This window comes from Girardinichthys multiradiatus, chromosome 12 (genome assembly GCF_021462225.1).
Source record: "Girardinichthys multiradiatus isolate DD_20200921_A chromosome 12, DD_fGirMul_XY1, whole genome shotgun sequence".
NCBI classification, from domain to species: domain Eukaryota; kingdom Metazoa; phylum Chordata; class Actinopteri; order Cyprinodontiformes; family Goodeidae; genus Girardinichthys; species Girardinichthys multiradiatus.
The window spans coordinates 50,883,083-50,904,609 of record NC_061805.1 but is presented as its reverse complement, the minus strand read 5'-3'; the positions used below and the strand labels follow the sequence as shown (position 1 = coordinate 50,904,609).

The window sequence follows — 21,527 nt, the reverse complement described above, 5'->3', positions numbered from 1 at the left end:
TCCATTTACAATCCTCTTTTAATACCGTTATTTAGTTATGATGTTTGGAGATTGCTTGAGCTCCACATTTAGTTTAACTATATCTGGGAATTTCAATAAGATTGTATAAATAGTGGATTATTGTGTTCTAGATACCCAGACTTGATAATTATTCTTATTGCTCTTTTTGAAGTATGATGAATGATTCTATTGCAGTTTTGTAATTATTTCCCCAAATCTCTGCACAGTCATTGCATAGGGTAAAACTAAAGAACAACACACAATGTAATTTATACATTTAGTATTAGCTATTTGTAGAGGTCTATGTTAGCTTTTCATACCTGCTGAATTTTTTTATTCTATTTTTAAAAGGTTTTAATTAGTTTCTCCAACCTCGGATGTCAGATGTTGTCATGCTCCTAAACCAACGTCTCCACACTGAAATGAAATCACTGCTCGTCTCATCCTGTAACCTCCTCCACCCAGCTGAGTGGGTCGAACTAGCTGAGTTAATGTTTAACTCAGAACCTGGAGGATTACATGCTGTAGGTTTTTCAGCTTGATCAGCTGATTAGGAGGCGGAGCCTATAAAGTCAACATCTCTCTCTCCTTCCAGCAGCAGCAGTTCCTGCCACACATCTTTTTCTCCTTTCAAACTTCAGTATAATGAACTACTGAAGCTAAACACTCATTCTGGTTCTGTGTCTGTTCTTATGTTCACTGTTGGAGCTAGCTGTTACAGTAGGTTTACCTCCAACTCTTTAAATGTTGAAAATAATAATCCGGATTATTCAGTCTTTCAGGAAAAAGAGCCACTACATATCCCAGAAACAAAGAGATTATCTATGTCTAACATTTGGCTCGTTGTCGATTAATAATAATAATATTCAAGACTGCACAGACAGACCCAACTGTTAATAACCTGGTGGGTAATTTTTACCGGAATATTGACATTAGACCTGTTTGATAAACATATTATAATTAATTAGTTACTTAGAAGAAGAAATGATGTACAATAAAGCTAATTGTGGCTTGATTTTACTGATTTCAACAACAGATATCATACAGAAAAAGGTCTATACCTGGAGTCTACAACCTGCGGCCCCACAGGCACAAGTGGCTATTTGGACCTTCCACAATGGCTCTTAATAACTTTGTGTGATAAATAACCAACTAATATTTTTAACTGTAGACATAATAACAAATGCAGGTTTTAGCTGTTTTTTAAATTTTTTATGGGATAATTGCATTTAATTTTCACAACAGAATGAGTTCCATTTTTTTACATCATTTTGCACAAATATTAACATTGTTGGAACAATTGAATAAAGATTTGTCTTATATTGTTCTTATTCTTTAACTTGGTTATTTGATCTTATAATCATTCAAGATGTGTGTGAGTAAATGATCTGATGAGTTGTCTGCAGGCAAAGATCATAAATGGAGCTGAGCTTGCAGGAAAGGAAGCAGTCCAGTTGAGGAGGTCATAAAGAGAGGCTAATGAAAGGCAACTGATCCTGGACTGGAGGAGATTGTGGAAATGTGTTGTTAAAGGATAAAGTTGTTTATAACTTGTTTACGGTGTAGCTGTTGTTTCCCATCCTTTAAAGATTAATATTTTTGTAAACTAGGGACCCCCAGAAGACAATAAAAAGAGGATTGCGGTCGAATTGTTTTCAGAGTGGTGGAGAGTTTGTAACTGAAAGCAACTCTGACCGTCTCTCCTCGCAAGCGAGTAAAATAACTAATACTTTGTCTCTCTCTTGTTTTTGTGTTGTTATACGTATTGTAGGTTTTAAACCTGACAAACATCCCATAAGAGAATAATGTGTTCTTCCTCAAAAGTTTGATTTTTTTCCTTTAAATTAAAACTTACAAATAGAAATAAAATATCGATTTTTTTTTTTTAAATAAATTTCATTTAGTACATATTTGTCAAATATTTTAAGTTGTCTTTTTTCAAATGGTCATATAACATTAGTAGCTTTAAATGAGTTATATTTAGCTGTACTGATAGTAAAAATGGTTCTGTGGTGCAGAAGGTTTCTGGCATCTGGTCCATTCTGGTCCATATTCCTGCAGAACTGGACCATGCGGTTGTATAGGGCCCTCTGCTGGCCTGGAAGGTGCATAACATCACCTCACCTGCTTCCTGATAAGATCCCAGTATCTGAATTTAATCTGCTAATATTTTCCAAACCCAGAATCTTTGTTTTAAAAACCTGATATCCTGGTGCGGGACAAGAGGAGGGTGTATTATTTTAACTAAATACTAAAAAATAAATAAAGACTATGGATTTACATTTTTATTAAAAAATAAACTGAAGTGATAAATTGTTTAATCTAAACGTTTAAAAACTTCTAGTGTATAGTGGAGCTTTTCTGGCTGGCTGATTCGTAATTAATTGGTTTTACTGGAACCAAGTTCTGTTCAAAGCCCCAGAAACCTCTGTTCGGTTCTGCCCGCCTGTGCTACAGTGGATTCTGGGTCCTAATGATGAATTTTTAGATCAAAAATATTCTGATGTGGACCAACTATTAACCAGCATCTACAGGACAGGATTGTTGGCGTTAATTACTGAGCCTCAGCAGCAATCAGCATCACTTTCCTCAGGTGCGTCAGTCTGCAAACTCTGCAGGAACCTTTGGAGCCGTTTCCTGCTTTTAATCATCAGTTTTAATGTTGATCTGTAAACCAGCAGAGCTTTACTGGAAGCAGACAGGACATCAAATCTGGATCCAACAAACCTGCAGTTTGGTACAAGGAAGGAGATCAGAACCGGTAAAAACAAACCGAGGCTGTACAGATTTATCACTGATTGGTTTGCATGAGCAAAAATAACTGACTAGATGTTTAACAGGTGATATTCAGACGGATGAAAACTTCATGGACGTTCCTGGTTAATGGATCCACGGAGCAGTTCATTCATCTTTGTTGCGATATCATCCAAACTGTACACAGGTTTTGCGCAGTTTTTAGCGCCTGTTTTTGGAACTGGTCAGAATAAAGGGAACAAAATTAGCACGTCCACAGAATCGTTTTCAAAAAGTTTCAGAAGAGGTCAAATTGGACCAAATAAACCTGGACTTTAAGTTACTGAGCTTCAGTGCGCAGCTTTCATTTAGGAGAGCTGGCATCAGATGCTTGAAGCTAAACAGAAAAACAACAGAACTGTGGAAATCTGGAGCTTCTAGATGATGTTTGAGGTTGGTTTTTTTTTTTAAACACTTTTAAAGCATATAAACAAAGATAAAACCTATTTTTTAAGCAGACAATCAACTCTGTTGCGGAGTTCAGCGCATGCCCAGTTCACACAAATCAATGTCGGGTTTCATTTTCTGCTTGAAGGACCTTCCAAACTAAAGACCACACACGTCTCAGCCTGAAGGTGTTTAATATGTGCTTATTTTAAAACAACCTTAAGTTTAGGAACATATTTTTGTATTAATTGATCAACTGAAGTTAAATTTCATTGTTGAAGGTTATAGGTTGATGCTACATGTGACGTGAGTTTTAAAACTTCCATCCCTCCTTATCCTTTTCTGATGCATTTATACATATTTCTACTGTATTTTCTCAAAGGTTTTACATTCTTCTTTGATAATTAATGTTTGGTTTAGATATTTAATTTAGGGGCAACAGCCATGAGCCAAAATGACCAACTTTTTAGCAGTTTGATAAACTAATTAATCATAATTTTACTTTCAGTTTAATGTCTGAAGTCAGAAACATGTTGATGTGTGGAGTTTCATCCAAAGCCAGCTCTCTCTCAGCAGAGATGTTTGTGTCAGAGGAACCGAGGTGATTCCTGCTCAGTGTTTCTACATTCAGCAGGCCGGAGTGGTTTGCATCTGATTTCCCTCTGTAAATAACATGGACAATGCAAATTTCTGCCCCCGCTAGATTAGAACGTGTTCAGTAAAGCGGATCTCTGGGACTCAGAACAGAATCCAGTTTTACGGAAACGTATGCAAACCAATGGAAATGTGCAGCAGCTCGGTTACAGAGAGCTGATGTGTCAGAAAGGACCACAGCTTCCTACCAGGCTGGAGGTAGGAGCTCTCTGCCGTTTAGAGAAGACATTTTAGATTAATATTTTAGGACCTTTTTGATTTTATTATGTAATCCGTGTTGTTTTTAAAGGAAAGTCTGAAAAACTTTAAGATTAGAGCCTTTTTACAGCTGACATTCTGACTTTTCATAACAGCAATAGCTGAGCTGGGTGATAAAAATCATGTCCTGTTTTTCATTCTTCTTCCCAACAGTTGCAGCTGGGCCGTGATGGTTGTGAACTCTACTGAAACTGCTGAGGTTTTCAGAACTGATCTTGTTTTTTTCACAGGTCCACGGATCCGATCTGATCCAACCTCCAACCTGTAAACTTTTATTTGCTCGTTTCCTTTCAGCCTGAGTCTGTCAGGAGATATTTTATATTAGTTTCCACCATGTTAGAAGGTCAGGTTACAAAGTGTAGCTAGTTTGGTGTTTATTGGGCCCAAGCTGAGGAAATGGACCTGTTGACATGTTGAAAGGTTTGTTTGGGATGTGGGAGTTCTGCTCGACATCCCCGATGATGGGTCCAAGAGCTCCAAGCTTTAAAAAGTGCATGCTGGACTCCACATTCCTGTGCCTGTGAGATGTGAGGAGGCAGAAATATTTGGTACGGTGTTGGGCTGAAAATAAATGCTACCTTCTAGAGTTTGGACCTTATTATGAGGTGAAGATGGAGGAGGAATCTGGGTCATGCTTGATTTGGACTCCAATGTTGGTCTACAGAGGCTTTATTAGTTAACATCTTGCAGGATATTCAGGGATGCACAATATTTAACTCCTACTAATGCAGAGTCAAGTTAAGCCCCAGAAAGATATTGTTTGTAACCCCTGATTTGAGCAGTACTGTAATCAGGCAGGTACTGGAGCATCTGACAGACAGTACCGGTGAGTGAAGGTCACCAGATGAAGAAGATGCCTCATATTAGACAGCATCATCAGCATTTGCAGATTGATTCAGGTGTCCTGATGTGGGTTTGCAGGTATTCGGGTGTATTGTGCAACTGCTACATATGTGGGGTCCATAGATGCCAGTGGTCTGATGCTAGAACCAAGTGGTACATAAAAAGCTCATGAAAATGTTGTCACCCTGCACCATGATGCAGGGTTACCCTCATCCTCCTCCAGCCTGAAACAACTCCACCACCCAGATGCTGCACAAACTGCCTGCAACTTCATCCTTTCACCTTCCTAATGGCTTCCTGGATGAAACATGCTGGGTTCTGTTGGGAGCCCACAAACCCACTGGTGTCTTACAGCCCCAATTCCAGTGAAGATGGGACGTTGTGTTAATCTGCAAATCCTGTTTAACCTTTATGCAACTGAATCCACTACAAACATAAGATATTTAATGTTTAAACTGAAAAAACGTGTTTTTTTTTGTGCAAATATTCACTAATTTTGAATTTGATGCTTGCAACAGGTTCCAACAAAGCTGGGACAGGGGAAACAAACGACTGGGAACGTTGAGGAATGTTCTACTCTAAAAAGAGTTAGTATCATACCGCAGGTGAACAGGTTTACTGGAAACAGGTCACCCAGAAATGCCGCCTGAAACTGTCACAAAGTGAAAAGTTGTGCTGTGGTCTGACGAGTCCACATTTCAAATAGTTTTTGGAAATCATGGACGTTGTGTCCTCGGGGCCAAAGAGGAGGAGGGAGGACTATCCGGATTGTTATCAGCACAACGTTCTAAAGCCAGCTTCTGTGATGAGATGGGGGTGTTTTTGTGTGCATGGCATCATGGGTAACTGGCACATCTGTGAAGGCACCATTAATGCTGAAGGCTACGTCCAGGTTCTGGAGCAACATCTGCTGCCATCCAAGCAACATCTTCTTTGGGAAAGTCCTGCTTATTTCAGTAAGATGATGCCCAGCCATATTCTGCTCATGTTCCAACAGCATGGCTTCGTAGTAAGAGAGTTCTGGTACTAGACTGGCCCTCCAGCAGTCCAGACCTGTCTCCCATTGAAAATGTGTGGAGCATGAAGATCAGAATATGACAATGGAGACCCCAGACTGTTGAACAACTGAAGTTGTTTATCAAGCAAGATTGGGAAAGAATTCCCCCTAGAAAGCTTCAACAATTAGTTTCCCTCAGTTCCCAAACGCTGATTGCTGTTAGAAGGAAAGTTGATGAAACATGGTGGTGAACTTGACCCTGTCCAGTTTTGATGGAACGTGTTGCAATCATCAAACTCAAAATGAGTGAATATTTGCAAAAAAAACAAAGTTGTTCAGTTTGAGCATTAAATATATCATTCTTGTTATGGATTTAGGATCACTGTATTCTATTTTTATGTAGGTTTGACACAACATCCCAACTTAACTAGAACTGGAGTTCTACAAGCAAACCCAACACCTGTGACAATAGTGTTGGGTTTCTGCCAGGGTATGTAAACTTATGAGCACTAACATACCACTGGGCTGCATGTAGACCAGACACTCCAGACGGGTCCGTTCCCTCTGGAGGCTGAGCTGGTTTGGGTCCGTCTGAATATTTGCAGACAGAAACTAGAAGAAACATTTGATGAGATTTCTGGTAGTGAAGATAAAAGGTCTGTTTAATGAGCTGCTTAGAAAAATAATTATTTTACATCTAACATTTACAGGTCCTTCTCAAAATATTAGCATATTGTGATAAAGTTCATTATTTTCCATAATGTAATGATGAAAATGTAACATTCATATATTTTAGATTCATTGCACACTAACTGAAATATTTCAGGTCTTTTATTGTCTTAATACGGATGATTTTGGCATACAGCTCATGAAAACCCAAAATTCCTATCTCACAAAATTAGCATATCATTAAAAGGGTCTCTAAACGAGCTATGAACCTAATCATCTGAATCAACGAGTTAACTCTAAACACCTGCAAAAGATTCCTGAGGCCTTTAAAACTCCCAGCCTGGTTCATCACTCAAAACCCCAATCATGGGTAAGACTGCCGACCTGACTGCTGTCCAGAAGGCCACTATTGACACCCTCAAGCAAGAGGGTAAGACACAGAAAGACATTTCTGAACGAATAGGTCTTTTATTGTCTTAATACGGATGATTTTGGCATACAGCTCATGAAAACCCAAAATTCATATCTCACAAAATTAGCATATTTCATCCGACCAATAAAAGAAAAGTGTTTTTAATACAAAAAACGTCAACCTTCAAATAATCATGTACAGTTATGCACTCAATACTTGGTCGGGAATCCTTTTGCAGAAATGACTGCTTCAATGCGGCGTGGCATGGAGGCAATCAGCCTGTGGCACTGCTGAGGTCTTATGGAGGCCCAGGATGCTTCAATAGCGGCCTTTAGCTCATCCAGAGTGTTGGGTCTTGAGTTTCTCAACGTTCTCTTCACAATATCCCACAGATTCTCTATGGGGTTCAGGTCAGGAGAGTTGGCAGGCCAATTGAGCACAGTGATACCATGGTCAGTAAACCATTTACCAGTGGTTTTGGCACTGTGAGCAGGTGCCAGGTCATGCTGAAAAATGAAATCTTCATCTCCATAAAGCTTTTCAGCAGATGGAAGCATGAAGTGCTCCAAAATCTCCTGATATCTAGCTGCATTGACCCTGCCCTTGATAAAACACAGTGGACCAACACCAGCAGCTGACACAGCACCCCAGACCATCACTGACTGTGGGTACTTGACACTGGACTTCTGGCATTTTGGCATTTCCTTCTCCCCAGTCTTCCTCCAGACTCTGGCACCTTGATTTCCGAATGACATGCAGAATTTGCTTTCATCCAAAAAAAGTACTTTGGACCACTGAGCAACAGTCCAGTGCTGCTTCTCTGTAGCCCAGGTCAGGCGCTTCTGCCGCTGTTTCTGGTTCAAAAGTGGCTTGACCTGGGGAATGCGGCACCTGTAGCCCATTTCTTGCACACGCCTGTGCACGGTGGCTCTGGATGTTTCTACTCCAGACTCAGTCCACTGCTTCCGCAGGTCCCCCAAGGTCTGGAATCGGCCCTTCTCCACAATCTTCCTCAGGGTCCGGTCACCTCTTCTCGTTGTGCAGCGTTTTCTGCCACACTTTTTCCTTCCCTCAGACTTCCCACTGAGGTGCCTTGATACAGCACTCTGGGAACAGCCTATTCGTTCAGAAATGTCTTTCTGTGTCTTACCCTCTTGCTTGAGGGTGTCAATAGTGGCCTTCTGGACAGCAGTCAGGTCGGCAGTCTTACCCATGATTGGGGTTTTGAGTGATGAACCAGGCTGGGAGTTTTAAAGGCCTCAGGAATCTTTTGCAGGTGTTTAGAGTTAACTCATTGATTCAGATGATTAGGTTCATAGCTCGTTTAGAGACCCTTTTAATGATATGCTAATTTTGTGAGATAGGGATTTTGGGTTTTCATGAGCTGTATGCCAAAATCATCCGTATTAAGACAATAAAAGACCTGAAATATTTCAGTTAGTGTGCAATGAATCTAAAATATATGAATATTAAATTTTCATCATGACATTATGGAAAATAATGAACTTTATCACAATATGCTAATATTTTGAGAAGGACCTATATATGACAACATCTCAGGTTTGATCCTGAAGGTAAAGCAGGACAGATGATGCTGAAAAGATGGACAGTGATGACTGAAAGGTTCCTGTAGCAGATCCGGTTCGGCTGGTAGAACCCAGTAAACTCCATGGTTTCCTCCATGCTTTACTGAAAAACATTAATAAAAGAAAAACATTTTTAATAATCGTGGCTTTCCCTCTAACCAGGAGTGGTGTGTAAACATCAGGTCAGGACTGCGTGGGAACGTATGTAGGTTCTGACGGTTGGGCTCATATAATTCTCATCATTACAGTGAGAAATATTTACTGTTGTATCTTTATTCTTCTTCCATCCAGTTTTAAAGAAACCATCATGGTGTGAAGACTTCTGTTAACAAACCACTGATGCTTCCTGTCCCTGCCTGCTGCCGAAGCCTAAAGTTCCTCGTCCATCCACCCGTTTTCTTCCCTGGATCTCTAATTTCTTCTCTTGACCAGTTATGAATCCCTATGGAGATGCTTCTGGATTTTCAAGCACTCCGTATTCAGCCTCCAATCTTACTTATTCCTTTGATCCACCTAAGCCTCCATTTATCCAGACCAACCACAGCTCTCTGCCACCTTCTCCAGTCGTTCATTTCCCATCAGATGATCATGTCCGAACATCCAGCTCCACGTTGCCACTCCCAGCTTTCAGTCCCACAGCATCATCAACCATAGATAACCCCTACCCTCCTCCCACTGCCCTCCACTCCCATCAGGTCTCCATCCCATCCCCGGACCTCCAGTCATCTCCTCCCCAGACCGAGTGCTTCGATGAAAACTCTCCAGATCTGGAGTGCGCCATCTGCTTTAGCCAGTTCAACAACATCTTCCGTTGCCCCAAGATGCTGAACTGCAAACACACCTTCTGCCTGGAGTGCCTGGCACGCATGAACGTCAAGTCATGTGAGCCCAGCGCCATCCAGTGCCCGCTGTGCCGCGGCCTGACTCCACTGCCTCCCCTCGGCCTTCCCAAACTGGCCACAGACTCGGACGTGCTCTCCTACCTGCCGGCCGCCATGCAGAGGGTCTACAGCATCCGCTTTATCCGCAACAAAGGGAAGCTGCAGGTCAAAAGGTCAGGCTGAATTCACATATTTGATTCTTGTCTCAAGGTTGGACTGTTTTTGTCTTTTCTGTCCCCAAACAAACAGAGACCATCTGCAGATGTTTCTAACAAAGGATCTTAGAAAGTGAAACAGAAGGGTTCTTTTGTTTGTGCGCTGAGCTAAAGAGCTTCTGCTCCATCAAATCCGAGGATATGAATCCACCTCAAATAAAATACTAATACTAATACTAATCATTGAACAGTGCAGTCAGATTCAGCTATTTAATCAAATTGGATAAAAAGTTTTTCTATCTAAGGAAACCCAACAGATTGCATCCAGTCAGTGACTTGCAGCATTCACTCCTCCTGGATGAGCATGTAGAGACAGTGGACAGTCACTGGCATTGACTTTGCAGCAATCCCTCATACTGAGCATGCATGTAGCGACAGTGGAGAGGAAAAACTCCCTTTTAACAGGAAGAAACCTCCAGCAGAACCAGAACCAGGCTCAGTGTGAGCGGCCATCTGCCACGACCGACAAGGGGTTTGAGAGAACAGAGCAGAGACACAAAGAGAACAAAGAAGCACTGATCCAGGGGTACTTTCTATGGGAAAGAAAAGTAAATGTTAATGGAAGTAGCTCCTTTAGTCGTTTCATCTAGAAAGAAAGAACAAATAAACTCTGAGCCAGTTTTCAAGGTTAGAGTCTGAAAGAGAGCACATAGAGTTAGTCACAGTAGAAGCTCAGTCAGTAGCCATGTCTAGGAGAGAGAAAGGGTTAAACACTGAAAGACAGGGTCATGTGGATCATCTGTAGAAGGTGAGCATTAAGTTGTTGCCAGCAGAAGCTCCGACGATGCCCCCCTCCAGAAAGGTGTCACAGGTAGACACAGAGCCAGGCCAGGTGTAGCTTCTAGGAAGAGAAAAGAGAGAACAAAGTTAAAAGCTGAAATAACAGCAAATAATGCAAAATTGGAGAGTAGTGTGAGAATGTAGCGAAGAGGGTGAAAGTGGTCATTATGTCCTCCAGCAGCCTAAGCCTATAGCAGCATAACTACAGAGATAGCTCAGGATAACCTAAGCCACTCTAACTATAAGCTTTATCAAAAAGGAAAGTTTTAAGCCAACCCTAAAAGTAGACAGGGTGTCTGCCTCACGGACTAAAACTGGGAGCTGGTTCCACAGGAGAGGAGCCTGATAACTAAAGGATCTGCCTCCCATTCTACTTCTAGAGACTCTAGGAACCACCAGTAAACCTGCAGTGTGACAACGAAGTACTCTGTTAGGAACATATGGACCAATCAGATCTCTGATGTATGATGGAGCTAGATCATTAAGGGCTTTATATGTGAGGAGGAGAATTTTGAAGGGAATAATTCAATGAAGGGAAGCTAAAATAGGAGAAATATGATCTCTCTTTTTAATTTTCATCAGAACTCTTGCTGCAGCATTTTGAATCAGCTGAAGGCTTTTAACTACATTTTGTGAACATCCTGATAGTAAAGAATTACAATAGTCCAGCCTTGAAGTAACAAATGCATGGACTATTTTTCAGCGTAACTCCTGGACAGGATATTTCTAATTTTGGCAATGTTCCGGAGATGAAAGAAGGAAACCCTAGAAACCTGTTTAATATGGGATTTAAATGACATGTCCTGGTCAAAAATAACACCAAAGTTTTTTACTTTATTACCGGAGGTCAATTTAATGCCATCCAGGTTAAGTGATTGACTAAGCAGTTTCTTTTTTAAAGACTCCGGTCCAAAGACGACAACTTCTGTCTTGTCAGAATTTAGAAGCAAAAAATTTAAAGTCATCCAAGTTTTTATATCTTCAAGACATGCTTGTAGTCTATCTAACTGGTTGGGCTCATCAGGATTTATGGATAAGTAAAGCTGAGTATCATCAGCGTAACAGTGAAAATGTATCCTATGCTGCCTGATAATTTGACCTATTGGAAGCATATATATAGTAAAGAGAATTGGCCCAAGTACTGAACCCTGTGGTACTCCACAATTAACCCTGGAGTTTAAAGATGATTTATCATTTACATGAACAAACTGGAATCTGTCAGACAGATAAGATTTAAACCAGCCTAGCGCTGTTCCCCTGATCCCTACAGCATATTCCAGCCTTTTTAAGAGAATATTATGATCGACTGGATCAAATGCAGCACTGAGATCTAACAGAACCAGAACAGACACAAGTCCATTATCTGAGGCCATAAGAATATCATTAGTGACTTTCAGCAGAGCTGTTTCAGTGCTATGATGAGCTCTGAAACCTGACTGAAACTCTTCAAACAGGTCATTGCTGCATAAATGTTCACACATTTGATTAGCAACTATTTTCTCAAGAATTTTAGAAAAGAATGGAAGATTGGATATAGGTCTGTAATTTTTCAAGTCATCTTGATCAAGTGAAGGTTTCTTAAGTAAAGGTTTAATTACAGCTACCTTAAAAGCCTGTGGTTCTGATCCATTTACTAAAGATAGATTAATCATATCTAAAATGGGGCTGGTAATCAGAGGGAACACTTCCTTAAATAATTTGGTTGGGATTGGGTCTAACATACAAGTTGAAGGTTTAGATGAAGCTAATATTTCTGATAACTCAGGAAGCTCCACAGGATCAAAACAGTCCAAACACAAATCAGGTTCTGCAGTTATTTCCAATGTTGTCTCACTTGCTGAGGATGAAGTAATCATCTTCAGGAGTATGTCAAAGATTTTATTTTTAATAGAATCAATTTTATTTAAGAAGAATCCCATAAAGTCATGACTGCTAAGAGCTAAGGGAATGGATGGCTCAACAGGGCTATGACTCTGTGTAAGTTTAGCAACTGTACTAAAGAGAAACCTAGGATTATTCTTGTTCTCTTCTATTAATGATGAGAAATAAGCTGTTCTGGCTTGGCGAAGTATCTTTTTATACAACAATAGGCTATTTTTCCAGATTAAGTAGGAATCCTCTAGGTGTGTAGAGCGCCAATTTCTCTCCAATTTTCTAACATTGTGCTTTAGAGTATGCAGCTCTGAATTAAACCAAGGAGCTAGCCTCCTATGAATAATTACCTTATTTTTCAAGGGGGCTGCATTGTCTAATGCATCACCCAATGATGAAGAAACACTATGAACAAAAGAATCAATTTGTGAAGGGGCAGAAAAAGAATTATTGCCCTCCACTGTGTTTTTCAGTGATAATGATGAAATTAAAAGTGGAACAGATTCTTTAAAGGTTGTTACAGCATCGCCTGATAATGATCTACTATAATTACATTTTCTTTCAGGTGTGGAGTACTCGGTTAAATTAAACTCAAAGGTTATTAAGGAATGGTCAGACAGGACAGGGTTATGAGAAAATATTGTTATGTCTTTACACTCAATGCCATATGTCAGCACAAGGTCCAGAGAATGAAGACAAAGGTGGGTAGGTTTGTTAATGTTTTGAGCAAAGCCAATTGAGTCTAAGATAGCATTAAACGCTATATTTAGGCTATCACTTTCAGCGTCTACATGAATGTTAAAATCCCCCACTATAATAACTTTATCTGTATTTAACACTAAATCAGATAAAAGGTCTGAAAACTGATCTAAAAACTGAGAGTAAGGGCCTGGTGGACGGTACAAAACACAAACAGAAGTGGTTTTAGTGCTTTGCAATCTGGATGAGGAAAACTAAGGATTAAATATTCAAAAGAGTTGTAGATATTGATTGGTCTGGGACTAATCAATAAATCAGGCTGAAAGATGGTTGCTACTCCTCCTCCTCGCCCAGTATTTTGAGGAATGTGAAAATTTAAATAATTAGTAGGAGTTGACTCATTTATAGTAACATGATCCTCTTGCTGCAGCCAGGTTTCTGTGAGGCAAAATAAATCTATCTGTCACAAATCAGGTCACTAACTAGCAAAGTCTTTGAAGAGAGAAATCTTATGTTCAGTAAGCCCCATTTAATTGTTTTATTTTTCTTTTTAGTCTGAGTTGTGTTTATTTTTATGAGATTTTCCTGATTTCAGATTATTTTTTTAATCGATTCAATTTTGGCCATGGGCGAGACACTGTCTTAATAGGGTAATGGGTGGGTAGCAGTACAGAAGCTGCAGAGAGGAGTGTTAAACTACGACCCTACTTCCTGGTCTCAACCCTGGGTTGTCAGAGTTTTGGAGAACTAATAAATTCGGCCAGATTCCTAGAAAGAAGAGCTGCTCCATCCAAAGTGGGATGGATGCCGTCTCTCCGGATCAGACCAGGTTTTCCTCAAAATGTTCGCCAGTTATCAATGTAACCCACATTGTTTTCTGGACACCACCTAGACAGCCAGCGGTTGAATGACAGCATGCGGCTAAATATGTCGTCACTGGTCAGATCGGGGAGGGGACCAGAGAAAATTACGGAGTCCGACATTGTTTTGGCAAACTTACACACCGAAGCAACACTAACTTTGGTGACCTCCGATTGACGTAACTGGGTGTCATTACCGCTGGCGGTAATGACACCCGCTTATCCTTAGCCAGCAGTTTCAGGTAGGATTTGATGTCGCCTGTTCTGGCCCCTGGCAGACATTTGACTATGGTCGCTGGTGTCTCTAGTGCCACGTTTCTGACTATGGAGTTGCCAATTACCAGAGTTGGCTTCTCAGCGGGTGTGTCGCTGAGCGGGGAAAATCTGTTAGAAACGCAAACGGGTTGGTGGTGACCTGTGGGCTGGGATCTAGGACTATGGTTTCTACGTACCGTCACCCAGCCGGCCTGAGGCCCCGGCTGCGCTGGCTCTGCTGGCTAAAGGGCCTCGGCTATCTGCTGGTTTTTCAACAGCACGGAGCCGGGCCTCCAATTCCCTGGCTATGATTCTTATTTCAAGTTAGTTTTCAGGTTTATTTCTTTTGTGCTGATGACCTCGATGACCCCGATAATATTGGGGAACTCTTCTATTTATATACAGGTGGCCCTAAAACATCTTGACCTAAAGATGTTCACTATACGTTTATTTCTAATACAGGAGCTCACCACAAAACATTTTATAAGATGGATCCCATTTATGTACAGAAACATCTAATCACATCAGTCGCCAGATTCATGTTTAGCTACATACGTTCCAATTAGAACCCAGTTATAATTCAGTTCAGTCAAATTCAACTTGTAAAGCCAGTTTTTGAAGGTTTTCTACACAAGGAAACGATTGCATCAAGTCATTGACTTTGCAGGAATTCCTCCTTCTTACCAAGCACATGGTGACAGTGGAAAGGAAGAACTAATCTAAGTGAAGGTGTGGGGTTTTTCTACTGTTGTGGTTATCCAGATTAGTTTGCATGGAAGCTTTCTGGAATCCATGTGGACAAAGAAGATGATTAGATGGCAGAACAAGCTAAGAGAGAATAACTATGAGGATAGAGTGTAAAAATGCAAATATTGTTTAATCTTGAGCTCTAATCTTGACTAGGACCTAATTCTGAGGCACAACAGGTAGATGTGTGGGAAAACAGGCCGGTGTCCTTCATGTTTTAGATGTTCCACTGCTCCAATACAGCTGATTTTAACTCTTCAACACATAATCAAGTCCTGCAGATGCCTGCTAAAGAAGAGAACCAGTGGAAGATCTAGAACACCAAAAGCCCCTGGAAGATCCATCTCCCTGTTCAGTCCTCCTGTTGTGTGTTATGTTAGATTAATAGAGAAGAAACATTTTAACAGTAATCTGAACAGTTTTTATTCTCAGTTTAAATCTTTGTTCTGTAAAATTCAGAAACCTCACCAGCACACAAGTCAGATTAAAGTTTGACTTCAAGTGAAACTTTTTTTCTTTTCAGGATGAAATTATTTTTAGAAACGACAATTAGAAGCACAGGTTTGGATTTATTGTCGATTTTCTTTGATCCACACCAGGTCAGATTTATCCTTATAACCCACTAATATTTGGTGTCTTGGCAGGCTGTTTTCTTCCTGACAGAACTGAAAGTGGGTTGGTGTCCTTTAGTCCATATTTGGGATGTGAACTTGCTAGTTTGGTGTCATTCCAGAAGTTCACTGTTGGCCTGTTTGGTCCATCAGAAACCAGGCTGTGTGTGCAGGATGTGTGTTTGACATCATTCCATCTAGATGTTAATTTGAGGACACGTTGGAACAATTAGAACCTGGTCCTCCAGTATTCAATTATCGCTGTTGACAAAATAGTCCCACAGCATGCTGCCACCACCACCATGCGGGTCAGATGGTACAGTGTTCTCTGGGTAAAAGCCTCACCTTAACTCCTCCAAAAACACACCTCGTTTCTTTCAGAGCAGATCCTCTTTTATTGGCCAGGAGCCTCTTAGTCCATGTTGATGTTCAACAGGCCCACAGTGACTCTGGTGTTCCAGCAGTTTCCAGTTCAGACATGAGCCTTGGTGGTCCCTGGGTCATTCCTGCACATCCTAACAGGTTTCTTTCCATCTGCGGGGACAGTTTGTCTCAGATGGTTGAAACTTGGACACAATTGGGTGTTCCAACAGGTCAGTGATCACAAATAGGCATCCAAAGGATTAAGATGGTTGACGTTAACCTTCTGAAATGGCCTCCTCAGTTTTCTGACTTTGAAAGTTTGAGTAGTGCTTAAAAGCTCATTTCGTATCAGGAAACCACGTCAAGGAAGAAGTTCAAATAAATCAGCACAATCCCTAAATTAATGACGTTGGTATCCATGACAACATGTACTCTTCTGAGCCTGTATGAGAAAAGTGGATTGTCAAACTAAATCTTTATCTCTAAAAGAACTCATTTTTCCTAAAATGAGTTTCTTAAACAGTTTTCATTTGAAATTAACGGTGAAAAAAAAGAACATTGTTGATGATTCTATGTTGGGTTAAGTCCTTTTAGGAGTTGAGATGGACGTGAACATAAAGAAACTTAATGATGATCTGGAATAAGACCAGAACAACAGCTCAGAAATACAGGCCTTCTCAAAATATTAGCATATAAAGTTCATTATTTTCCATAATGTCATGATGAAAATTTAACATTCATATATTTTAGATTCATTGCACACTAACTGAAATATTTCAGGTCTTTTATTGTCTTAATACGGATGATTTTGGCATACAGCTCATGAAAACCCAAAATTCCTATCTCACAAAATTAGCATATTTCATCCGACCAATAAAAGAAAAGTGTTTTTAATACAAAAAACGTCAACCTTCAAATAATCATGTACAGTTATGCACTCAATACTTGGTCGGGAATCCTTTGGCAGAAATGACTGCTTCAATGCGGCGTGGCATGGAGGCAATCAGCCTGTGGCACTGCTGAGGTCTTATGGAGGCCCAGGATGCTTCGATAGCGGCCTTTAGCTCATCCAGAGTGTTGGGTCTTGAGTCTCTCAACGTTCTCTTCACAATATCCCACAGATTCTCTATGGGGTTCAGGTCAGGAGAGTTGGCAGGCCAATTGAGCACAGTGATACCATGGTCAGTAAACCATTTACCAGTGGTTTTGGCACTGTGAGCAGGTGCCAGGTCGTGCTGAAAAATGAAATCTTCATCTCCATAAAGCTTTTCAGCAGATGGAAGCATGAAGTGCTCCAAAATCTCCTGATAGCTGGCTGCAATGACCCTGCCCTTGATAAAACACAGTGGACCAACACCAGCAGCTGACACGGCACCCCAGACCATCACTGACTGTGGGTACTTGACACTGGACTTCTGGCATTTTGGCATTTCCTTCTCCCCAATCTTCCTCCAGACTCTGGCACCTTGATTTCCGAATGACATGCAGAATTTGCTTTCATTCAAAAAAAGTACTTTGGACCACTGAGCAACAGTCCAGTGCTGCTTCTCTGTAGCCCAGGTCAGGCGCTTCTGCCGCTGTTTCTGGTTCAAAAGTGGCTTGACATGGGGAATGCGGCACCTGTAGCCCATTTCCTGCACACGCCTGTGCACGGTGGCTCTGGATGTTTCTACTCCAGACTCAGTCCACTGCTTCCGCAGGTCCCCCAAGGTCTGGAATCGGCCCTTTTCCACAATCTTCCTCAGGGTCTGGTCACCTCTTCTCGTTGTGCAGCGTTTTCTGCCACACTTTTTCCTTCCCACAGACTTCCCACTGAGGTGCCTTGATACAGCACTCTGGGAACAGCCTATTCGTTCAGAAATGTCTTTCTGTGTCTTACCCTCTTGCTTGAGGGTGTCAATAGTGGCCTTCTGGACAGCAGTCAGGTCGGCAGTCTTACCCATGATTGGGGTTTTGAGTGATGAACCAGGCTGGGAGTTTTAAAGGCCTCAGGAATCTTTTGCAGGTGTTTAGAGTTAACTCGTTGATTCAGATGATTAGGTTCATAGCTCGTTTAGAGACCCTGTTAATGATATGCTAATTTTGTGAGATAGGAATTTTGGGTTTTCATGAGCTGTATGCCAAAATCATCCATATTAAGACAATAAAAGACCTGAAATATTTCAGTTAGTGTGCAATGAATCTAAAATATATGAATGTTAAATTTTCATCATGACATTATGGAAAATAATGAACTTTATCACAATATGCTAATATTTTGAGAAGGACCTGTATTCCTGATCTTTTCCTCTTTAAAGGGGATGAATTTTTTTTGTTCAGCACTTGAGTCTGAATTAAGGTGCTAATAGAAACTCCATCCAGTTTGGTATTTCATTTAATTACGCAGCCTGTTCAACATGTACAATCCTGTTCCCTTTCTGCAGGACCACCGATGGTCCGGGGCGGCAGGGCCGCAGGTCGGTCACCTCTCTGAGGTCGGTGAACCGCTCTCTGGACGTGGGACTTCCCAGCCCGTCCTCAGGGGACGGCGGCAGGCAGTCCACGGGTATTGGCGGTGCTCTGTTCCGGCTCACAGGCCGGCCGGGGTGCCGGGCCTTTCTCCTGACCTCTGTGGTCTTGATGATGGTCCTCCTGACAGGAGTCATCATCTTCCTGCTCACCCTGAGGCGCAACTGACTGCGAGTGACTTTACATAACTTCCTGTCTGCCTTTTACATCTGATTGGAGGACAACACATTAAACCCATCAAGGAACTTCCTCCTTCTTCATCATGAAGTTCAGCTGATCCAGATTTGCAAGAACTCAGAATCGTTGATACAGAACTTTGAAGTTGCCGATGCAGAAAGATTTTTTATTTAAATTTTAAATCATAGAAACTAACGTGAGCTGGGAAGCGGTGGACCCTGATCATCTAGTAGATGGTTGATCAAAGTCAGTCTAGTTTCCTTCCAGCTGAAGCTATAAATAGCAAACATTAAACCACTGATCTGCTTCCACTTTATCACTTCAGGAATGTTTCAGGTTTGGAAGATGTTTTTAGTTTCTTTACCTCGCTTCAAACGCAGCACTTTGTTCTTCAAGTTCTCCTACTGGTTGGTTCTGGCACCGGTTCCTTTTACAAATGAAAACTCAGAGACAGACTGTTGTTTATTGACTCTTTTAATCAAATGTTAATGGAAATCATGCAAACGAGCTGAGCTCCATCTGTTCTGTGACCTTCAGACAGAGGACCACAGAGAACCTGTGAACTGGTTCCTCTGTTCAGTCAAACTACTTATTACCTCAACCTGCACAGATGGGTCTCTCTCTGCAGATCTGTGATTTGCCTGCGTATTAAAAAGCATCAATGCATCTGTTCACAGAAATGTTCCAGTGACCTTTATGTCTGAGGTCAGTGGCGAAGCTGCAGGGAAAACGCTTCTCTTTTGGCTTCTAAAGTCTCCTCCTTCTTCTTAGTTTGGTTCTCTGACGTTTCTAACCTAGACAGGTTAGAATGGTTTCAATTGTTAAGATGAACTCAGGGTTTGCACCCTGTGTGGTTTTCAGAGCGTTCAGACTGCTGCAGGGGTCTTGGAGATGCAGGCTGAACCGGCCTGGTGCCAGAATCAGAAAGCCCGTTTACATTCTGTATGTTGAACCCTGCTTGATTCAGTTTCATCTGACATTAAAATAGTCCCAAATGAACATCTGAGTCGAAGGGTTTCTAAAGTAACTGTTTTGAATATCAAATGTGATCTAAAATCAGAAACCAGCTTCATTGTTGGTTCTGAATGGGGGTCTGTTCCACTCTGGATCCTAAAACACTGTGTACTGTCCGTCCTGTTTTTATCTTGTCTGAGGCTCCGGCCTGTCTTACTGTGCACTGGAAAATAATGTTTTATGTATTTATGACTCTTAAAATAACTTTCTTCTGTATTAAATCTAAATAAAGTTCAGAATGAATGCTAGTTTCCTAGGTTTGATGTTTGATTTGATGAAACTGAATTATGTAGATTTATTTTTTGTTAGTTTTAAATCTTGGACCTGCTGTTTGAGATTGTTACACATTTTACATTTCAAACTCTTTTCCAGATTAAATGTTATTAAATGTTGAACTTGATCATCAGAAGATCAGTTCAGTACGTTCACCATCATTTATTCCAGATGTTTCTATAATGAGGCTGCGTGGTGGAGCAGTTGGCAGCATGGTGGCCTTGCAGCAAGAAGGTCCTGAATTCAAATCCCAGCCTGGAGTCTTCCTGGCATTTGCAGGTTCTCCCTGTGCTTGTCTGGGTTCTCCAGCTTCCTTCCAGAGTCCAAAAACACGACTGTTGGTCTGTTTGGTCCTTCTAAACGGTCCTCAGGCATGAGTGTGTCCATGGTGGTTTGTGCTGTGTGTCTCTGTGGTGTCTTGTTTCTTCTGGAAAAATGAACCTGGTGGTGGAGATAAAATGATCAACATGTCAAGTGGTGGATGTTGGTCAAAAGATTATGGCTGATGTGTATCTTCTGGACAAAAATCTGCATGAAACACTAGTAAATTAAGACTTTCTTTAACCTTTTTTATTCCAAATTCAATTCAAAACTACTTTTATTAATCCCGAAGGGAAATTAAATGTTGTAGCTCATTATGAAGGTTTTCTCAAAGAGCCGTTGTAGAAGCTGATGGTTGTGGGCAGGAAGGATCTCCTGTAGCGGTTTGTCTTACAGCAGATCTGAAGAAGCCTCTGACTGAAGACACTGTTGTTGTAGGACAGTCTTGGTCCTTCTTGGTCCAATGATCAGCTTTCTTTATCCGCTTGTTGAGCTTTTCCCACCTTTTCTGGCAGAGTGACTCAGAATTGTTGTCTGAGTGCCAAAAAGAAACCCAACAGATTTACTTTCACAAGAGGAGCCTTGCAGCGTTAGCTATAATGCTCCTCTTGATATAAATTAAAAACTTTATTAGAAACTGCAGTGGGATTATTTCAATTGCAATGGAGATGGAAATGAAAGGGAAAAAAGAAGCAAGAAAGCGATACATGTGGGACAAAAAGGGAGAAAAGAACAGAGAAAAAGGATGAAGAGAATAGAAGATAACATCCTAGAAGACTGCTTCTACACCTGCAGAAAAAAGGCAGAAAAAAAACCACAAGGACAAACAATAAATGCATATAAAACGTTACTGAAAAGTACATAGTACTAATTAATACAGGATGTATTTAGTGGCAACCGCAGCTCAATATAACCTGAATCCAAACACCTGTACGCCGTTTCAGAAAGCGGGGTTAAAGAGCTCTGAGTAGACCTACTCTGCTCTGTGAAACTCAACAGAACAAGTAACACTTAGGTTACTCAACTCTGAGTCGAGTTAACCAGGAGTTCAGCATGAGGGCGCGTAAATAAGAAGCCCTGATCAATGGAAGGCAGATAACATGATTCACCATGGCAACGGGAGGAAACAAGAAGTTCTCACCTATGGAATTAGAAATATTGATGACAGCATATGGAGAATATCAGCACATATTTAAGAAGAAAAGCAATACTGTTGCTGCTGTAAAACAGTGCGAGTTAGCGTGGCAGAGACCATGATAATGTGTGAGTGTGATTCGATGGAGAATTAAAGATGAATCCTTGACTCTACACTTATTCAACGTCCCAAAAAGATAATATAGTCTATGAGCAAT

The 21,527-nt window shown here is 41.0% G+C and overlaps 1 protein-coding gene across 12 annotated transcripts; it reads left to right on the top strand.

Moving 5' to 3' along the window:
* The first annotated feature begins 2,470 nt into the window (after nt 1-2,470).
* On the top strand, nt 2,471-19,829 carry LOC124877158 (RING finger protein 223). 12 transcript variants are annotated; one of them, XM_047380195.1, is made up of 5 exons: nt 2,471-2,593; nt 2,682-2,761; nt 8,762-8,800; nt 8,891-9,653; nt 18,306-19,829. In XM_047380195.1, the coding sequence occupies exons 4-5, from the start codon at nt 9,034-9,036 to the stop codon at nt 18,556-18,558; spliced, it is 873 nt and encodes a 290-aa protein (XP_047236151.1). In that variant the 5' UTR covers nt 2,471-2,593; nt 2,682-2,761; nt 8,762-8,800; nt 8,891-9,033; the 3' UTR covers nt 18,559-19,829. The 12 variants fall into 12 exon arrangements, with proteins under 12 accessions (XP_047236151.1, XP_047236148.1, XP_047236152.1 ...); XM_047380196.1 differs by lacking the exon at nt 2,471-2,593 and adding an exon at nt 2,841-3,186 and having other exon boundaries at nt 2,600-2,761; XM_047380197.1 differs by lacking the exon at nt 2,471-2,593 and adding an exon at nt 2,841-3,186 and having other exon boundaries at nt 2,600-2,761; nt 8,762-8,804.
* Nucleotides 19,830-21,527: the final 1,698 nt, after the last annotated feature.

What these genes read in the sequence shown, in the direction of transcription:
- LOC124877158 (XM_047380195.1), top strand. Translation starts at nt 9,034, where the DNA reads ATGAATCCCTATGGAGATGCTTCTGGATTTTCAAGCACTCCGTATTCA. An exon ending in GGGAAGCTGCAGGTCAAAAG is followed by an intron (nt 9,654 to 18,305) that starts GTCAGGCTGAAT and finishes CCCTTTCTGCAG; the next exon opens with GACCACCGATGGTCCGGGGC.